The 21,584-nt window shown below is 43.2% G+C and overlaps 1 protein-coding gene across 1 annotated transcript in view; it reads left to right on the top strand.

The window, feature by feature from the left end:
- INSC (INSC spindle orientation adaptor protein) overlaps window positions 1–21,584 on the top strand; it is a 133,272-nt gene that overhangs the window by 64,120 nt on the left and 47,568 nt on the right. Inside the window, exons 4-7 of the mRNA XM_027979364.2 lie at window positions 3,116–3,461; window positions 4,459–4,511; window positions 5,573–5,696; window positions 18,627–18,740. Of these exons, the coding sequence (XP_027835165.2) occupies window positions 3,116–3,461; window positions 4,459–4,511; window positions 5,573–5,696; window positions 18,627–18,740 (637 nt within the window). The remainder of the gene's footprint in view (window positions 1–3,115; window positions 3,462–4,458; window positions 4,512–5,572; window positions 5,697–18,626; window positions 18,741–21,584) is intronic.

The raw sequence follows: 21,584 nt of genomic DNA, 5'->3' as shown, positions 1-21,584 counted from the left end.
ACTACTTGGCCTTTGTTGCAAAACCCCCTATATATCCTGGCTCCTTCCTTAGCTCTTTGGAGCAGTCCCTTGGAGCTATTCTGAAAGGCTACCTCCCAGACTTGAAGTGCTCAGTTTTGTCTGTCAAATAAAACATAATTCTCAGTTTTTAGGCTGTGCATGTTTTCGTCAGTTGACCTTGTTCTTGGGGCCCTTCCCTGGGAGGTGGAGTGGCGGAGTCGTGTATAGTCCCCCTGCAGAGGTAGGGCAGTAGATGCCTGCCACTCATTCTAGGTGGAGCTGGGATCTGTCAGGCACTGGCGATAAACCAGCTATGAGGGACTGTCCTCATAGGATGTGCAGAGCGCAGACAGATACACAAATCGCAATAGAGTGTTATTAGGCTCCAATGGAGGAAGCATGGAGAGGTGGGAGATGCTGGGGGGCAGCTGATGAACTCTGACTGAAGCTTTTCAGAGAAAGTAACATCAGAGTCCACTATCACAGGGTGAATAGGAGCTTGCCAAGTCGAGAAGAAAGAAAAAAGATTCCCATCTAAGGAACTATCTGTGCAAGGCAGGGGGATGGATTGTAAAAGACTGCCGTGTTTGGGAAACAGGGAGGTTGAGTATGCCCTGAGTGTAGTGTGTTTATGGTGATAGTGCTAAGATTGGAGGGAAGATGGAAAAGGGAGGTATGTAGAAAGGGAGGCTGGGGCCAGATCTAGGAAGCTCCCCATCTGAGCCTTGGGAATTTCAACTTATGGAAGGAGATGGTTGGTAGGGAGGACTCACATAGGGGAATAACAACATATATGTATAGAAAGTTCTCCTGCATTGTTGGGGAATGCATTGCTTCTTTGGGGAACTAATGTGGCAACTTACTGAACTTCGCTCCTGCTCCTGGGGTCTGTGGCACAGAATGAAGATACCAATATGTAAGGACACATGTATAATGGTGTCTGTAGTGGTCAAGAACCGGAAACAAATGAGTGCCCAACAGTGGGAAAATGTTTAATAAATTGTGGTATATCCATAAAGCGATTTTTCATCCGTCTATCTTCTATTCAAATTCTTCACAAAATATAATAGCTATTTTTCATGAAGGGAGAGGGAGAAAGAAAGGCCATTGGTAAGCTCTTATTTTTAACAGTTTAAAAAGCTGTAAGGAACCACACGTATAATTTGCAGAAGTATAAGTCTTGTAGTTAAAAATTACATTTAAAAGCCTTATAGACAGCTGCATCACTGAGAAAGTACTCCTTCTCATTAAAAATGAAGATGTGATTTTAGCCATGATAATTGGAGCATGCCTTCATCATTTCAGTCCTCCTTGGTACCTTGGGCCCACCTATCCACTCTCCTCCGTGCTTTCTGGGTGCTGTGATAACTCGGATTAAAAGCCAAGTCCTCATCTTGTCCTACACAACTCCTTAGGGTCTGCCCACCTCCAGCCTGCCTCCACTGCTCTCACCTCAAATCCTCCGTCTGTCTCCCTGTCAGGCTAACTCTGGCCTCCTTGCTATTTCTCACACATCTCAAAGACATTGTGTGCCCCAGGACCTTTGCTCTTGCTGTTTTCTCTCCCTGAAACAATTTGCCCCCAGATATCCACACGGCTCACTCCCTCCTGTCCTTCAAATCTTGGCTTACAAGCCCCTTTCTCAGTGAGCCTTCTCTGACTCACTTATTTTTACAATGCAATAACTACTCCCCTTCCACCTCCACAACTCTCCAGCCTTTTTTCCTGTTCTTTTCCTTTGTGGCACTTACTACTCTAGTATACATTGCTCATTTATCTTGGAAATTGCTTTGAAAGTTGACTGTCCTCTCACTTGAACGTAACTTTCACAAAGGAAATGGCTTTTTGCTACCTGTTGTTATAGCCCAGGGCTTGGAACAGTACTTGGCCTGTAGTAGACTCTGAGTACTTATTTGTGGGATGAATGAATGACTCGTGGTAGATGGAGAATGGCTGGAGGCAGGTAAGATGCATGACGAAAGACTAGTTGGAAGCCTGTCACAAGCCAAGGGCTAAGGGACTCAAATCCAGCCTTAAAGTTTAGCTGTGCATATCTTTTTCTGTTGTAACTTTCAAATTATGTTGAAGTCTATTATTTTTTAACTTCTCGTTAATGTGTCTTGTTTCTGTAGGCAGATCAGAAACTCCAGGAGAGGGAGGCTTGGCATGTTGATCTCCACTTTTCCCACAGTGCCTGGCGGTTACATGCTATTAAATGTATTTCACTCAACCAATGCTCAAAGCTTCATTAATGATCTGATGTTACTTACTATTATTTGACTAAGTGATTTGAGAGTGAACTTTATTTGACAAAGATCTTAGGATCTAATTGATATTCTTATGCTGTTGTATTAAATAGAGTTAATTTTGTTCCATTAAAAATGTAGTATGGGTCTTCCTGGCAACTAGGTGGTTAAGACTCCATGCTTTCAAAGTAAAGGGGGTGGGTTTGATCCCTGGCTGGGAAACTAAGATCCCACATGCTTCATGGTGAAGCCATAAAGTGAGAAAAAACAAAAAGAAAAATATCTAGCTTTTACAAAAAGTCATATATATGCTTATGATAGAAAATTTAGAAGTTAGAGAAAAGTTGGAAACAATTGAAAAATATTTTTCATTTCACCACCCATAAAGAACCACTAGCATTTTAATATTCCTTTTAAATATTTTTCTAGACATAGCTTTTTAACATAGTTATAATAGCTGTGTTTACATTTCTGCATACTGCTTGCATACTTTGTGTTTATTAATGCTATAAACTTTTGGAAAGCATTATTTTAAATAGGTTCACATTATATAACTATGTCGCTGTACTATAGCTTATTTGACATAACCAGTATTTGATACTTAAGGTTTTTCTGTTTTCTTCTTACTGTAAAAATTATGTGTTACTCTGTCAGACTTCATGGACTGGTTTGTCTGGTCATCTGCCCTCAAAACATCTTATTATCTATAAGATGGGCACAATGAGGAGCAAGAAGTTTAAGGTAAGTGAATGCAAGAAACAGTGATGAGCATAGAGTAGGTGTTTAGGAAACATCAGATGGCTTGGGATTGAAACTGTTGGAACTTGAGGAGTGCTAATAGCCTTCATGATGCTGTTCCCTGGCTGCAGGCTGCACCTGATGCAAGTGGACTCAGTCCAGCGCTGGATGGAGGACCTGAAGCTCATGACGGAGTGTGAGTGCATGTGTGTCCTGCAGGCGAAGCCCATCAGCCTGGAGGAGGATGCACAGGGTGACCTCATCCTGGCAGGTGGCCCTGGCCCTGGAGACCCCCTGCAGCTGCTGCTCAAGCGGGGCTGGGTCATCAGCACTGAGTTGCGCAGGATTGGGCAGAAGCTGGCCCAGGACCGCTGGGCGCGTGTCCACAGCATGAGCGTGCGTCTGACCTGCCATGCCCGCTCCATGGTCAGCGAGTACAGCGCTGTCAGCAGGAACTCCTCGCAGGAGATGAGCCAGGTCGGTTGCCTGGCCTGGGCATGGGTGGGCACTCAGAACTGGGAGTGTCTTTTAAAAGAGTGGGTCTGAATTGCTTAGAGTCTGAAGTCTTCCTTCCCCAGGGACCTTCCTCCCCTTCCAATGAAGCAGGGAAGACAGTGAGGACCTTTACTGAGTATCTGCTTTGTGCTAGGAATTGTGCTAGATATTCTCATACACACCTCATTTAACTTACACAACCTGTGAGGCCAGCGTAACTTGTGAGGCCACAGTGCAAGACACTGAAATGGCTAAATACACCCTCTTTAATGCCAGACTCTCTGGGTTCAAATTTCAGTTCTGTCTGCTGTGTGACCTCAGCAAGTTACTTAATTTCTCTGTGCCCCAGTTCCATCATCCTAATGAGTATAATAATAGAATTTATTTCATAGCTCTGTTGTGATGACTGAGTTCTAATTAAATTAATTAAAAATATTAGCTAGTATCCTCATTTTATATATGTGGAAATAGAAACTCAGAGAATCTAAGTAACTTGCCCAAAGTTATGCAGTGAATGGTATAAATGGGATTCAACCTACAGCTTTCTAATTTCAAGAAATTAGAAATCTAATTCATGATTCTGAATCTTCTTCAGGTCCAGAGTGAACCACTGAAAATCCCCCTTTATATCTGTTTCCTCTGGCATCATTTTGCACCTTAGTTCTCTACCCTTTTCCTTGCTCCCCTTTGCATAGTATACTTCTCTTCACTCTTTGAAACCCAGCTCAAATGCCCCTTCCTCTCTGAGACTTCCCTGATCCCCCAGCATAGTTAATCATTCAGTTTTCTTTCCTTGAGCTCCCAGAGCAGCTGATGATGAACTCTGTTGCCATCCATTTCGCACGGTTGTAGTTTATGTGCCTGTTTTCCAAATCGGATGATTTGATTCTTCATCTTTATGCCCCAGAGCGCCCAGCTCAGCAGTTGGTCTTCGACCAATGCTTATTGAATTGAATAAAACTGATCTATTTTTCTGCAGATTGAGAAGCTGCTAATGGAGAAGTGTTCAGAGCTGTCAGCAGTCACAGAGAGGTAAATCTGGCCCCTGGGTGAATCTGGACTGCGTCTGCCATCCTTAGGCAGAGGAAGGTGCTGGCGTCTGTCTCCTTCCATGGGAACAGTGGGGCTGGGCAGGGCTGGTGGTGGCCTGGGAGCTTCCTTTTGTTGACTTGTATCGGCAACCTTAAGAGACTCCCTGGGGATTTTCTGCTCTGTTTTCAGGCATGGGAGAATGTAGAAGGCAGAGGAGAGGCCCGGCCATAGGAAGAAAGAGGCTTCATGAGGGTTGGTAGCGAGGAAAGGTTTCTCACAGCTTTGAGAAGCCCCCTGATCTCCATGGGGGAGACACACACACACCTTATCCTCACATCCACACTGACCGCTCTCACAATCGCAGGACATTCACACCTTCTCCATATCCCACATGCTTAAACCCACAGCAACACTCAGATACATACACACACTCAACCTGGTCTGTTTGCACACCCAAGAGTGTGTTGACACTCTCCCTCACACTTTACAGCCCCCAGGCCCTGGAAGAAAAACCTGGAACTTGACAGTCCTAGGGCTGTGTGGGCTCTTCGGACTTCCAGCGTGAAACATTCTCAGGCCTGAAGGGTGGATTTAATCTTGATCTTCCTGGGTGAGGAGAAAATCCTCAAGGCTCCTGTCTGCACCGCTGCAGGCAGCCATTTCTTAAAGGGGCACGGGCATTGCGATACACCTTCAGAGTGAGCACGGCACACCAGCATCCCTCCTCTGCAGCTCTCATCCCCCATCCCTAGACACTGATGGTTGCTTCTCCCAGGGAGAAGCCCAAAGGTATGGATTTAGCCACTTTTGGGTGGCCTTTCTTCCTGGTGACTTGCACTGTTAGCTTCCATTTTAGGCCAGCTCTTCTCGGAATGCTAGGAAGCCAGAGGATGAGCCGGTCTTGGAATATTTCCATTTCTGACTCCCCTGGAGCCAATATCCTCTTCCCAGGCCACTTGCACCACCACCAGGCCTATGACAGGCCCAGATTTGGCCCCAGAAATGGCTCTGGGCTGACTGCCTGCTCCTTCCGGTGGCCCATCGAGGGTTTCTTTCCCTAGGTGCCTCCAGGTGGAGAATGAGCACGTCCTGAAGTCGATGAAGGCCTGTGTGAGCGAGACCCTGAGCACTCTGGGCGAGCACTTTGGCCAGCTGCTGGAGCTGGCCCTGACCCGGGAGGTGCAGGTCAGTGCCGGCTGGGCGGTGGAGGAGGGCTGAGTGGGCTCTGCTAGGCTTGGGGAAGCTCTGGAGTGGCCTTTCTTGGGGGCCATCCTTCTCAGACTGCCAAAGTGAACTCCAGCACCTTAGAGACAGGACTGTCAGAGCTGAGCAGAGGCTTGCTGACCATCTAGCCCAGCTCTGCATTTTCCAGGTGTGAAAATTGGAGCCCAGAGAGGGCCGAAACTGATCTAAGGTCACACAGCAAGGTGGTGGCAGAGCACACCATCTCCTAATTGTACTTTCAGTATTGCTCCCACCACCTTAAATCCTCTCTGTTGAGTTATTGTTCACAGCGCACACGATGAATCTTCATTGTCCCCAAAGACTTAAGGCACCTGCAGGGAGCAAGTCAATTCTGGATATCCTGGCAATAGAGAAGAATCTAGAAAGGTCAGATAGTTTAGCTCCTGCCTTCAGACAGTCTGGTGCTTGATTCCAGAAAGAACGGAGGCTTTGGAACCTGACATCTCCTTTCACATTGTGGTTCATCTGAGACCTTGGTCAAGTTCCTTAATCTCGTAGCCTCCCTTTCCTCATCTATAAAGTGAAAATCTTCCCCAGAAGTAAAGTGAGAAGACTACGTAAACAACATTCGAAAAGCACTTAGCACATAGTATAGTTTAAATATGTGTTATTTCCTTCTCTTGCCTTTTCCTATTTTAAAAGCCTCCCAGAAAAGCTGATTCCATACGGTTTTCATTAGGAAAGGTATTTACGTGTTATTTATAGTTACAGAAATATTGTGTTACATATTTGCCATTCTTTCCCACCATCAAGTAAAAGCTTTCCACAAATAACAAATCCCTTCCCGTATCGGCTTCTATCCAAACTCAGCCTTTTTACCTAACCCAGCATTTCCTTTCTTTTTTTCCTGTGTGTCTGGCTCGTTTTGTACACAGCACAGGCCCTTCTGATCTGGCTCACTTGCTGATCAGGGTAGCTGGCCCTGTGCAACCCAGAAGGGTCTGTGAAGTTCACTGTCCCGGTCCCCAGAGCCTGGGACCAGGGGAAGGAAGGACCGGGGCTCTGGTGCTTAAAGCTGATGAGCAAATGCTGATAGTCACATGTATGGTCAGGTAGTAGGTCAAGCTGGGGCCAGTGTCCCAAATGAAACCATCAAGAACCATCAAGTCCAGAGGGACCCACTGGAACATGGGAGCTAAAGTGGGTGAAGAAGTTGGAGAAGTGACGAGCAGGGGTGTTGAAGTCGGTGGTAGGGACGAGGGGAGCCTGGCGGGATGCCTGAGCAGGAGCCCAGGTCCCTGTTGATGCTTTTAATGCTATTTCAATGCTCTTTTGCCTGGCAGTACCAGGCTCACGTAAAAGGGCTGAAGTGGAACAGTTCTGCTGGATTGTGAACAGAAGCCAGCAGGGTTTGCAAGCAGTCAGTCCTTGGCTGCTTCTACTCGCAGGCAAAGGGTAGGATGTCTTTTTGATTCTCTAGATCATAGCATCCTGCGGAAAAGCTCCTTAGGCTGTCAGGAACCTGCCTGGGCATTGCGGACTATGCATCTGATTTCCGGGGGCACCTGGATCCATTCTGATCCCCTTTTCAGCGCTACCCTACCATCTTCTCAGTCAGCCGGCTCCCCAATAAAGTCCCTTCCTGATCCCAGCACCTTGTCTCAGATTCATAGACGGATTGTGCTGCTAGTTTGGACCTGGTAACCCTTCTGCTTCCCTGCCTGAATCCTGCCCCATCCTCAGATCTGCCCACCTGCATCACTGATGCTCAGCCTGAGAGCTGTGGTATCAACTGCTCCTGTATTAGAACTGAGTCCCTCACTGAGCCCCCTCCCCTGGTGGAGGGGGCAGTGTCTGTCCTCCATTCCTCTGTGTATTTGTTAGTTTCATGACAACTCCTCCCTTCCTTCCCACATGTCCCATGGTGTCCTCTAATCCCTCCTATGGGCTGAGCTTGCTGTGCTCATATTTCTTGGCTGATCTTTAGCTTCTTTTTACATTAGAAAGTTTCCAAACAGGACAGTGGTGACATAAAGAGATACACCACCTGAAGGCAGGGTAATCTGTGTTCAGTGTTCTGAGCATGTGTTTCCTAAACAGGTGACTAAAATACTGTTCTCTTCAAGTTAGTAATTATACCGGGATCCTATGTTTGCAGTTGTTGTTATTAGTCACTAAGTTATGTCTGACTCTTGCCACCCCATGGCCCCCCAGAGGGCCCCTGCCGGGCTCCTCCATCCATGGGATTTCCCAAGAAAGAATACTGGAATGGGTTGCCATTTTCTCCTTCAGGGGATCTTACCAACCAGGGATCATACTCATGTCTCTGGCACTGCAGGCAGATTCTTTATTCTTTATCATCTTGACATAATTAAAATTAAGTTTATTTCTTTGTATTAGGATTTCTCTTATGCCATGCTATTGTGAGTCTTCTTAAAGGTCCTCACATATTCATAGTATTTCTTGTCTGACCTGCAGTTTCCATAAACAGGGATTTTGGTTTGTTTTGTTCACTAATATATATCTGCTCACAGTAGACATCCAATAAAGATTTATTAATGCATGAATGTTAAGCAGTGTGTTCCAAACTTACATAGTTACAGATCTTTTTTTATTTTTAAAACACCCATTCACTTACAAGGGAGCCACATAGGCTCTTAAGCAGAGAAACAGTGCTCTTTCCACCACAAATCACAATACATGGTAGAATGGTGCTTGTAAAGAGGGCAGTGATAACCCAGCACTACTTTGCACTGGTCTGCTCCATCCTGGAGTGTTATGTCAAGCTCCAGATCCTAGATGTGTTATTGCCAATGATTGTGCTCAGGGAGGTCCCTAGAAGGATGAGTATGGGCAAAGATTAAGATATGTGGGGATTAGGTGGAGGCGCTGGGATGCTTACTCTAAGAATGGACCCTGTGTTACCTCCAAAGAGAGGAAATGAATTTATAGGACATTCCATGAAAGAAAGGAGTTGGCAAAGCAATAGGGCTGCTCCATAGTAAAAGGTCTGCCTTAGAAACTTCCCATCCCTGAGTCATGCCAGGAAGGGCATTGGCAATAGATGGAGGTTGGATTTAATGACTTGCAAGGTTTCTTCCAATCTTGATAAACGTATACATCTATGAATGTGAGCCTTGTGGAGTGGTGAATTGAGCATGGCATTTGGAGGCATTAGGGTTCAAATCCTGACTGTGCTGCTTACTGGATCTGCAAACTTGGAGCCAGTTACTTACTTTACTCAGTTCCTCATCTCGACAGTGGGTTGTTGTCGGCATTAAATAAGACAACACAGGACTAATTGGTGGCACACTTCTGATTGTGTTAGTAGCTTTACTCACTAGAGACCTAGCTACCTTGAGAGAAGCTAACAACAGGCTTTGCTAAAAAGAGCCTCCTAATCACCTAATTACTAATTATTTATTGAGATAATTTAACTACTTGGTGGGCATAGAAATTTAAGGCTTACCTGTTTGGAGTCACCAATGGAAAATTAATGAGTATTAAGGATTAGATTTTCTTGGCTTAAAGGATTAGCTGTGTGGGAGGTAAGAGGAAGAGACTTAACAGAAGTTGATTTACTTGGAGACGACTTCTAGGGGCCTCTATGGAATAAATCACCTCTCACCTGCACCTTTAAATTTCTTGACTCAGCTTCATGTGGATAGATGTTTTATATTCATCCTATCAATCAATATTTATTTTAGTTTAAAATATCACCTTTCTTCCAATAGAACTGGTTCGTGAGTTTATCTCTGACTCTGTGGCTGCGTGAACTTAAAACTTCATCTCACCCCTAAGTTTCCCCTCCCAGTGCCAGGCAGACCTGGGCAACTTCAGACCTCACCTGAGGCACAAGTACCTATCTTGTGGCAAAGGTTAGGTCAGAGGGACGCTTCCTAAGAGAAGAGAGGCAGGCACTAAGCTGAGGATACCCAGTTCCTTCTTCCAAACTCACGAATGTATCCCTACCCTCTTGGCAAGTGACATAGAGGTGTGGGGAGTGAGGCCAGCAGAGGTGGTGTTGCTGAAATCCCTCCCTAGCAGAGCAGGAGGACTGGCGACCAAGCATCGCTCCTGAGTGTTCACAGTTCTTGTCCTGTAACCTTACTGAACTCATCCATCCACCTGTGGTCAGGCAAGGGTATGGCTGGGCCCTTTGGAAGAAGAGGTCAGCTCCCTATTAAGCCATCTTTTCCCACCTTCAGGAAGCTATCCCCCCCAGATAACAAACTCTACTCCTTTGTAGATCCTTCTGGAATCCCAGTGGGCAATTTAAACTTGGAAATGACTCAAAATACTACATTCCTTAAATTGACTCTAAGGAGATTTGGTAACTAAAGGTCATAATTTGCTTTCTTGTTCTTTTTCCCACTCTCAGATTTTGCTCAGCTATGGTACCTAATACAGGTAACCAAAGGCTGCAGTGCAATTCAACAGCAAGGTAAAAGTAATCCAAACATAACTGCCAGGAGGAGAACTTGCAGGACGTTCAAAATTTTTAAGTGGTCTTCTATCTCATTTTAAAGTTCCCTGGGAAAGAATAAAGTGAAAGGAAAAAAACAAAAACAAAAACAAAAAACACCTGAAAGCTGAATCCTTTTACTCTTAGCAATAATTCAAAGCCCCCAGTTCTTAGATTAATAGGATTCTCCTTAATTTTCTTATTCAGCTCATCCTAGTCAGGAAGGTCTCATCCCAGTGTGTATGTGTGTGTGTGTGTGTGTGAAATTATGTTTCCCTGGGTAACTACAGCCCAGGCTGTTTCCCCAGAATTAAGAAGGATTTCTGCAGGGCTTTTTGATTGGTACTGGTCTTTCCCCATGATACTTGAAAGGACCCAAAGAGTTGGTACCTTGCATACACTGTATTATCATAGCATTGCTGCTATACTCACAGAAAGTTAACACAGGCCAATCCTCAGTCCTTAGGGTGGGGTAGTCCCAAGACCGTCCTTAGGGTTGCTGGAGACCTTAATAGGCATTCATCTGTGGCTGAGAGAAAGAGGGTGGATGACAGGTACCGTCTTGGTTGCATATGCAACAGGACAGCGATTTCAGTCGTCCACAGTCCACGAGGATTCCTGAACATACATTCACTGGAGGAAATGATTAACCGCAGGTTAATCGTGATATGATGGTTACCATATTTGGGAGAAAAATGTCTCCTTTTTCATGGAAGGGTATGTGATATATTTCTTCTTCGTGCAAAGCCAGGTATTTGGAATTCCTCCTCAAGGACTTGCTCAATTTGTGTTCTTCCCCATCCAGTGTTTTCAACATTTGTTAATTTCAGACTCTCCTGTAAAGCATTGTGTTTCTGCCACTCCAGGCTGCATTGATTTGGGCTGCTTGAAGTGATTGAGCCTGGGATCTACCACTTCAGATGCATTGTATCCTCTGCGTTCCCAAAGATTTCCTAGGAGAAGTGCGAGCACACATATTTTTAAGGACATCAATTGCTAGATCTTCAATTTCCATCTGTCTTCTTTCTTAAAAACAACCCAATAATATGTAGTTTTTAGTAGCCCTTCTGTTATTTTCTGAAAGAAAGGCATACTCCTCACTCATCCCAAAACTATAGTGCATTCCCGCGCGCCCCCCCCCCCCCCAATTTTTAGGAAAAACCTTGGAGTGGGAGTGAGGAGAACAAATGAAAAAGAAACCTATATTCATGAACCATAGATCTTTAGGCTTCCATGCATTTCCATGTTTTAAATATTTCTGTTGAGAAAAGCATTATAAATTGTGTCTTTTTCCCAGTGTGGGAATTTTCTGAATCTAGAAATGTGGTAGAATGGTAGAGTGTGTGTGTATGTGTGTGAGTCACTGAGTCGTGTCCGACTTGTTGCATCTCCACAAACTGTAGCCCACTAGGCTTCTCTGTCCATAGAGTTCTCCAGGTGTGAACACTGGAGTTGGTTGCTATTTCCTTCTCCAGGGAATCTTCCTGGATCTTCCTGATCCAGGGATCGAACCCTGGTCTCCTGCATTGCAGGCAGATTCTTTACAGTCTGAGCCACCAGGGAAGCCCACCTTATCCTGTTTCCATTTATTCTCAAATTGTGCAGAGCTCTTGAGGGATATTCTCTTAAACAAAGCAAAGACAGCACAGGAAGGGCAAATCAAACACTGAAAATGGCTTTAGGGGTACTTTTCAAATGCAAGCAATTCTTTCCAGCTCTATCTTATGCTCAGCTCTGAGAGATGTTATTAGCTGGAAAGAAAAGTATCTTTAAAGAACCAAAGACTTTAAAGGTTAATAATAATGATTCTTTTAAATGTAATTGAAATATTTTTGAGAAAGACCACATTTTTCGAGATATACTGGATAAAATTCACAGATACAAGTTTTCCATGGTTTTTCTATTCAGATTTGATGCATATTATTTAAGGCAGCAGTTAGACGATTTTGTCTAAACACTTTGTGAGATATTTACACTAATTTCTACTTCCTGTTAGCAAGAGATATAATTAATTTCTGGCAGCTGGACTAATTAGATTTAAGTATAAATACTTTTCTTCTTTAAACACATAGGGAAAATTGCTCATAAGAGCTACTAAAAACAGTCAGATGATTTCAGATATTTTTATTCTCAGATCTTATTTAATTATTCCTTGAAATAAACACAAAAAGTTCAATACATAAACACATCTATTTACTGAAGGAATACAGTGCCTTTTACATTTCCAAAGTTATAATTAATTTACAGTGTAAGCTATGTATTACTTTGCATTTTTAAAAGTTTAATAGATTGTTTCATCTTGGCTTTAGAACGTATACAACTAAATCAAATTTTATTTTAAGTCTATATTATTTTAATACTGACAGTTTTTAGCATTTTCCCTTATAAAATGATTTCCATAATTATTTGTCAGCATTTTTAGCATTTCTTGGAACACATATTAAAATTTTTTAATTAAAAATGAAGTCAGGTCTATATTGAGAAAAAGCTAAGTTGACTTGGCTGATTGGGTTGGCTTAAGAACAGTCTTTGCCAATTAAGTCATAGGGTGGGTATTTTCCATAAATTAAATAAACAAAAGCTGCAGATTCAAGCTCTTTATAAAACATATTTGAAACACACAAAAATATTTGATTAAAATGGTATTGGTGGTGAAATTAATAATATTTTGATTTTCTTAATCCTCTCTGAGTAATTTGGATAATCCAAGGTGCTCTTAGTGAGGGAGTAGTGGGTATAATTAAGAGTTATTTGATATGTCTTGGTAAAGTACTTCTGGATTTCTTCCCAGAAATTGAGATAAGTGAATGAATGAATCTAATGATTGGGTAAGAAATACTTTTGCAAGTCAAATGGTTTCCAGTTTTTGCTTCTACAAATTTGTAGGTATTATCAGCTGGCAGATCGTTAAAAATAGTGTTTGAGTGACTACATAGCTTGGAATGTGCTCAAAGCGTGAACAACTTGTCTATACAAACTGTTCCTATTCTTCTTTTCATTTAATTTATAGAAACAAGATTTTTCAGGATTTATATCATTAAGTCAATATTTAGTCATGGATAAATAAGTTAGAAAGCCTAAAAAGTTTGCAAAGCCTTATTTATCTCAGGAGATATAGTTATGATACTACTTTAATTTTTTTGATTTATAATTATTTATCAAAATTTATCATCTATGTTGTATTGACCAATTGTACGGATGATAACTGTAACACTAATTCAACTAAGAAGAGATTATTTTTAAACACTTAGAGCCTTATAGTCAAAGAAATAAAAGAAGATTTCAAATTTCAATGATAAGCCTGATAAGGGTGATTAGTAAAATTCTTTGAAACTTAAATGTATTACATTAAGAGAAAATTCTGAGGGAGAAATGGAATGGGAATGTAAATTTAAAATGAAAAGATGCAAAATGGTCACATGTTAAAGAGATTACTTGTGTATTTTTAAACGTGATGATGATATCAAGTTTTGGTATGTAGATTTCATGGAATACGTCTAAAAGAGTAATGCAGTCATTGTATTTTATGTCACTATTTATAGTCTGCTGGAAATCACATCATTTCCAAATCTGTTCTTTAAAGTTATGATGAAAAACTTACCTGTCAAATTAAAACTTTATAGGGGGACATATATTTTTAAAAATTATTTTAGGGCTAAATGAGAAAAAATAATTGACATAGGATATACAGACACCCTAGTTCTGTAATATGATGGCCATTGTCTCTGCCTCTTGCTAAGAATCGCTTCGGCCTTAAGACCCTGTCATCTTGGCAGGGTTTTCTTGTGATGCTCCTGAAGCCTGGTGCCTATGGGCCTAGTGAGAACCTTCCTTCTGCCATGTGCTTCTCAGAACATTGTCTTCCCAAAACTTTTGAATATTTTAGTCTTAAATAACATTCTTCTGCTACATTTCTTTTTTTATTTATTAAACAATTTTTTTTAATTTTTATTTTTACTTTATTTTACTTTACAATACTGTATTGGTTTATTTTCCCCCCAGTAATGAATTATGTCTGCAGTTTTCTCTCTCCTCTGTTAATCCCCCACTCATTTCAGGAAGACTCAGTGATTTTCTTACCATTTGCCCTGCTTCTCATGTGGGTCTCTTTCCTTACTTAATTCATAAAATGAACACTATTTGTTGGATCTGAGCAGTGTTTCTGCTTTCACTTCTCTTTCCGTTCTGGCACATTCTTTTGTTTCTAAAGATACTCTTTTAGATTTTAGGAGTTCCCTTATTGTGAAAAATAGAATCAGTTAAGGTCTGGATCTGCCCTAGACCTCTGGTTTTAAGTGATCTTGTACATTTTTGTCTCTCTAAACTGGATATTTACACCCAGGAGATATCTTCCCAATAGACCACTAGCTAATCCAAGCCTGAATTCAGTTATTATTTTGCCTGTCTCCTATTTAACGTGTCCAGTCTTTCTGTGCCTTTCTTCAAGCCCTAATTCATGCATTTCTCCAAACTGTTCTCTTGGGCACAGGCAGTAGTACTATTTATTTATTTTAAAACGTTTTCTCTTGCAGTTTATTTCACGATCCTTTGACTATTTTGTGCTGATGTCTGTACTTTTCTCTTGTGTTCTAGAACTCTATTAACACATAACAAACAACCCCAACAACAATTTTCTTTACATCTCACAATTTTAAGGGTCAAGAATTTTGAGCTTGGCTGAGTAATTTTTCTGCTCCTTATGCCATAGATAGAGGTCACTTGGGAATATTCAGCTGGCTAATGGTTTAGCGAATCTTAGGTTCCTCATGCATATGGTGCTTTGGAGGAGATGGTTGAAAAGCTGGTCTCAGTTGAAAGTATTGATCAGGGATCGAACACATGGCACACAGCATCTCTAGCACAACAGTCTCAGAGTTATCAAACTTGTGTGCTCAGTTGCTCAGTCAGGTCTGACTCTGCAACTCCATGGACTGTAGCCAGGGATCAGAACCACGTCTCCTGCATTGGCAGGCAGATTCTTTACCACTGTGCCATCTGGGAAGCCCCATTAAACTTCTTACCTGGTAGCTTAGGACTCTGAAAAGAATGTTCCAAGAAGCCTGAGTGGCAGCATCAGAGTTTCTAATGACCTAGCATTGGAAATCCTGAAATGTTACTTCTACCGAGTACTGCCTTCTGTTGGTCAAGCAAGTTGCCAAGACCAGCCCAGATTCGAAAGGCAGGGACATTAGAACCCACCTCTTTATAGGAGGAGTAGAAAAGAATTTGTGGCCGTCTTTAATCTACTTGTGTTTATGCCATCCCTTTGCATGGCTTGGCTGCCCTGACTATACCTATGGGGTCTCTCTCTGAACCTTTGAAAGAGGCTTCACGATATTTCCTTTCTCCGTATGAGAAACTTATTCCAGGCTGATTTTCCTAATATATTTCACTGGACTGCAGTCACTCTTTCTGATGGACAAACAATTAAAAACATACCCCTCTTTTTACATTTTTTATTTAGGGTAGTTATATTGTATGCATCTCCTAAACCCTTTTAAAAAAATCTCTCCCTTGTTCTTCAAGATCTTCCTTTTTGTTTCATATCTGCCTAATCTGTCTTACAAAATTCTATCATTCAGTTTAATCTGTCTATCTGCCTTTATCTTGTTTTCATTGTTTCACTACTCTTCTCATGAGAGGGTAAAGCATATTTTTGAAACTTCCCTTTCCTCCTCGATTACTTGAAAAACTTGATTTTATAGACTGTGTTGGTTTGAAACTGACACCAAGATAGGATTTGATAAGAAACGTCTATGAGAGATAAAGGGAAGGGAGCAGGAGGAGGCAGTGGGAAAATTGCAAGTCTGACAGCTGAGAAAGAAAATGGAGATGGACGAATTGAGTAGGAAGAGCTGGAATTTTCAAGCTCAAGTCACCTGTTAGTGAGTTCCCTGCTGGCAGTCTTGGGTTTGCAGTGGAGCCCCTGCTGTGCTGAGTCACAGCTGGGAGTAGCTCATGGGGCTGTGTGCCCCCTGCAGGAACACGGTGGTGGGTCTAACAGGGCAGCTGGTGGGGCTTTCAGTCAGCTCTGCCCGCTGCACGGAGAAGCTCTGGCCGTCACAGGGTAGAGCATTGTAGGTGCTAATGGAAGCCAGGGTGGTGAATAGTGCTGCAGTTTGGTGAGAGCTGCTCATGAGGCTGGATTTTCTCCTTATCTTGAGACCTCCATCTCCTCTAGTCCCTGGGAGATCCTGCTGGCACTGGGGACATGGATTCACTGACTTTGGCAAGTAGGACGTTACATTCACAGGGGGTAAGGTCTACCTCTATCGTGTACTACATGTGTAATTAACCTTGGTCAGATTTCTGTGTCTCAGTTTTTCTCAGCGCGGAAGGAAGTCTTGCACTAAACTTTCAAGAGCCCTTCTGGCTCTGACGCCTTCCAGCTCTGACACATTCGATACTCAGAGCCCTGATGATTCAGTGGAGCCTTTGATCTCCTATCTTTCCAAATTTATCCTTGTGAAAAGGATGCTTACAACTTTTCATTGTCAGAGAGCTGACTCACTGAGACAGAGCTGAGGTGTAATTACGGTATATGTGACTATAGATGTTGATAAGAAATTATCCTCAGACATAAATGGTCTAACAGCAGCAGATGATTGCAAAAGACATTGGTTTTGAATAATTTAACATAATGCTATCTACTTTGAGTGCAAACACTAATCAGGAACATTAGGTAATTCTGATTTAGGTACAGGACCCCAATATATGAAATCTGCATTTTCATGTTAGCACCAATAGCACTTACATAACTGCTTGTGGTGACGATGGGGAATGAGTCTAAGAAGTACATTTGCTACAGAGATTTGCAGTGCAAATCCTGGTTATTAATTTTACCTTTTGTTAGATATCTTACAAGAGGCATCTACCCAATCTTAGGAAATAATTTTTATGTTTAATATGTCGGTAGATTAATTATACACTTACTCTTAGACTGATGTATGTAGAAGATTAGCATATTGCTATGTGTGAAGAATTCTGAGTTTGAATAAAGAAGAAAAAGGGAAGAGCTATTTACCTTGAGCTTCAAACCCCTTTAATTTAAATAATTTTACAAATAGGGAAATTGAGGCCTAGGTAGTTTGTCTCAACTGCCCAATATCACAAGATAATAACTGCTAAGAATTTTATTTTGCTTCTGTATGCCAGATACCTTTAAAAGTTCTTTATATATATGAGCAACTTTAAGAGATGGGTAGAACCACCAGAAGAGATAGACACTGTTATTTCTATCGTCTTACACATGAGGAAGCTGAGGTATGAAAGGGTTAAATTATCTGTAGGGCACTTAGAAGTGGCAAAGCCAGGATTTGAACCCAGGCAGTTTGGCTCCAGAGTCCATGCTTTTAACCCTATACATACTTTACATACTTCCTCATCAGCATAGTGTGCTAAAAAAGGCAAGCTGGCACTGGAAATTAGATCTCCTGATTTCCTATGAGTCTTTTCCGTAACACCAGGGTTAATTAGAAACAAGTCTATTTTAATATTTTAAAATTAACACAGCAACTGAAACTGTACAAGTGGCTTCCCAGAAGTCCTACTTTCTCGCATGAGGACCCCAAAGGCAAGTCTCCCCAGTCTCTGCCTCCATACCTCCCAGGAGAAACTCAAGCAATGAACATTAATTAGCAGGTAGGAGTCATTTATAATTGATGAACCACATGCTTCAAAACAATTGACTGATTATGAAGTGGTTTCAGGTTACATGAAAAGCTTTTTCCCAGAAATAAGCTAAACTCTGCTAGGAATAATCTCCATATCTCATTTGTTGATGAATTTTCCATTTGCTCCTCTTCCTGAGTTTCCTGGGGTCCTGTGCTTGATCCTTCCCAGCCCTCTCACCACCAGCCCTAGACCTTTCAGCCTGAAGTCCTCACTGAGTGACCCACTCTTTGACAGGACCCCAGGTTGCTATGTTGGCCTGGCTGTCCACCTAAGGCAGGTGTCCCCTTGTAGCAGGAAGTAGCAGGAAGCTACTGCAGAGAAGAATGCTTCTTTGGACTCATCCCCTGAACCCATCATCCAGCTGGACTTTGCATGAGCTTACGGACATCCGACATCCAAACTGAGCAGCTTCTTTGGTCATCTGTGTAGCAACCCATTGATTTGCAACTTGATGGTTTATTTAACCAATGGTTTCTGTTCTCATTAGAAGCCAGTAGAATAGCAAAAAGGTACTTGCTGAGACTATCAGTGGTGAAAGCTGATTTTCTCATCGACTGAGGAAGGGTGCATTGGTTGTCTCTGCCCCAATGGGGCTGTTTCTCAAACATAGCTCAGACCTCATCCTTATTCATGTCTTTTCAAAAGTTAGAACCTCATCACCCCTGCCATGGGGTAGTAGAGATGGGGGGTGGGATTACAAATTTCAGGGGGATCTTAAGAGTGTGGACCTACCGGTATTCCATTAAGGAAGATGCGCAGAGCATCCATCAGACTTTGCTCTCTTTTTGTAGGCACTGGTGAGAAAGATCGATGCCTCGGACAATATCTACACCACAGAGTCCACCACGGGGAACCTGTTCAGCCTGACCCAGGAGGGGGCTCCCTTGTGCCGCATCATAGCTAAGGTGAGTTTCACGGTTGGGGGTCAAGGTGACAGGCCTCGGGAGAGTGTGAGGAAGCTAGTTTGGTGGGGACAGCTTTTTTCTGCTCTAAGTATCAACTCTTCTCCCCCGTCTTCACATATCTTAACAAATCCAAACCAATCATATCTTCCAACTTAGGTTCTTGGCTGGATCTTAAATATGCCCGCTGTCACTGAAATACTGCTTGAGGAAAAGACAAAGTGGAGAAAGACTGTGGGTTTTTTTTTCAGTTGCCATGGGCGCTGCAATTCATTAGACTCACGGTCAATTTGCCCCTGAACTTGAGGCCCAAATGCTTAGAGCAATGGTAGGCAATCAGTATTCCTAGGACCTCACTAGGGTCTTTGTTTTATCTTTGCCTTTTCTTTCTTCCTTTCCTCCTTTCGACCTCCTTCTTTCCTTCCTTCTCCACCTCGTTGTTCCCTCCCCCTTCCTTCTTTCCATTTTTCTCCCTCCCTCTTTTCCTCTCTCCCTCCATTCTTTCGTTCTTTCCCTTGAGAAATGGCATCACCCCTGGGGATAGAAGGATGATCCAACTGGAAGCAGAGTTATGTCCTCTAATAAACTTCAGATGCCAGTCACAAGAAGATGCTCGAGTTTGGTGGTTCTCAGTCCTCACTGGGCATCACAACCCCTCAGGGAGTTTTTGGAAAACAGCCAGTTTGCCCCACCCAAGGTTTATCAAGGTCCTGGGGTAAGACCTGGGAATCCACATTTTAAAAAACTCTACAATTCTATCCCCAGTTTTTAAGGAATCTCTCTAGGACAACCCAGAAGGCTAGGGTCAGGAGAGAAGTGGGAGGGAGGCTCAGAATGGGCGGGACACATGTATACCCACGGCTGATTCATGCTGATATATGGCAAAAACCATCACAATATTATAAAGTAATTATCCTCCAATTAAATAAATTAATAAACAATTTAAAAGCTCTTCAGGTGTTTCTGAGGCATGGCTACTCTCAGAAATCACTGCTCTAAGCCTTTAAAGAAGTCTGGACGAGCAGGGTAAATGTCAACTTTGCTCAGGGGAGAAGTGGATTGTATGGTACCTCAATAGCAAACGTTTAAGTGTGCTCTCCACTGAGCTTAATGCCTTGCAAACATTATTTCTTTTAACTTATAAGACCATCCTAATATGTAGTTACCTTGTTTTCCCTCATCTGTGGTTGAGGAAATGACTTGAGAGGCTTACTCAGGGTCATACAGCTGATAAACAGTGGAGTCAGAATTAGAACCCAAGTCTCTCTAACTTGGAATTCATGATCCTAAAGCCCAGAGTGGTGACTTCTGGTTCAGTCTTTGGCCCTTCAGCTTCTTGGGCCAAAGTGTGACTCAGAAGTTCTCAACCCTGTATGCATATTAGCATCACTAGGAAGCTTTACAAATTTCCACTAGTAAGTGACCAAGCTGAATTTGAACCTGGCTGTTTGGCAGTGACGCTGTGCTCTTGTTTGCTGTTCTGAACTTGCTCTCAGCAGCCAGGCTCTCTCTTTTTCCTCCTGCCTGCCTCCTCCTTCTCAACCCTGTCCTCCCATGCCCCCCTCCCCTCTCTACAACCCTCATTGTCTCCTGCATCCTTACCATATGCCCAACACTGCGCGAGCTTTCCCATCATCATCTCATCTGACCCTCCTGATAACCCAATGATGTGTTATAACCATAATTCCCATTTTTAAGACAAGGGGACAGAGACTCAGAGAGAGGGCTATGTGCCCTGAATGCAGATGAGATTTTAACTAGATCTGCTGACTCCAGAGACTTAATCTCAGCCTTCCTCTGTCTCCAGTCCTTGGTTGGGGGTGGGGGGTGGTGGTGGTGAGTAGACAGAGGTTTGAAGCAGAGAGAAGATTCAGTGGTGAGTCTCATCTTCCACCTCCAGCAGAATCACCCTTAGGTTTCCAGTCCTGACAGTGACATGGGGGCTGGGAGTCCCTGGTACGCCCTGCAGAGCATCCTCACCTTCGATGCTCAAGAAATGTGCCCAATCTGGTGACAGATGTGGGGCAGCTCCCCCAAGTGGCCTTCCTCACTCACCTCCTTGGGGAGCCAGGGTGTCTGTCTTCATTCAGGTCCTTCATCCCTCTGAGCTGTGCCCATGAGATGGCTTGGGCAACATCTCTGGGGTCTATCCTCTCATCCCTTAGGGTTCCTCTGACAACCCGGAAATAAACCAAGTCCTCCTTATGAAGCTGGTGGCAAGTCCTATCCCTTCCTGAATGCAAAGCCCAGAAGACTCCCCTGTGTGTTGTCAAATTACTACCCCCGCCCAGCCCAACTCCTCTATTATTCCCCCTCCACTAGTCTACACACCCTACAAGTGGCCTCCTCCAGCTTTATGACAGCTTATCCTGAGCCTGTCTGAATAATGCATGCCATTATACAGCTGGGCTCTGAGCCCAGAGCTTTCTATAAAATTAAACAAGCTCCAGCCAACAGTGCAATTCTGCAAGCTCAGGCGACTCCAAGTCCCACTTGAAGCCGAATGCTGCTTTTCAGTCCTTGGTGGGTGGGGGCTCCACAGTGCTCCCCACAATGACTCCATCTCACTTCCTACCTCTTCTCCCTGCCACGCACACCAGCCTTTGGGACACCTTTCATGAGGATGTCAGTCACGCTTCTAACCAGGGTGCCTTCCGCGGCCCGACCCCCACGTGGCGGTCCAGGCCCACCCTCACTGTGTGCTCAGCCCTTTCGCAACCTCACCCTGCTTCACCTCTGACAGCTGAGTCATGCGGCTGTCCCCACCCCATTTTAAACCAAAGATACCTGGCAGCAGAAGTAGGATTTGAACCAGAATCCCTTCAATCTGGGTTCAGGATTTCCCTC

Source organism: Ovis aries, chromosome 15 (genome assembly GCF_016772045.2).
Source record: "Ovis aries strain OAR_USU_Benz2616 breed Rambouillet chromosome 15, ARS-UI_Ramb_v3.0, whole genome shotgun sequence".
NCBI classification, from domain to species: Eukaryota; Metazoa; Chordata; class Mammalia; order Artiodactyla; family Bovidae; genus Ovis; species Ovis aries.
The sequence above is the reverse complement of the archived record's forward strand: the minus strand, read 5'-3'. Positions and strand labels throughout refer to the sequence as shown.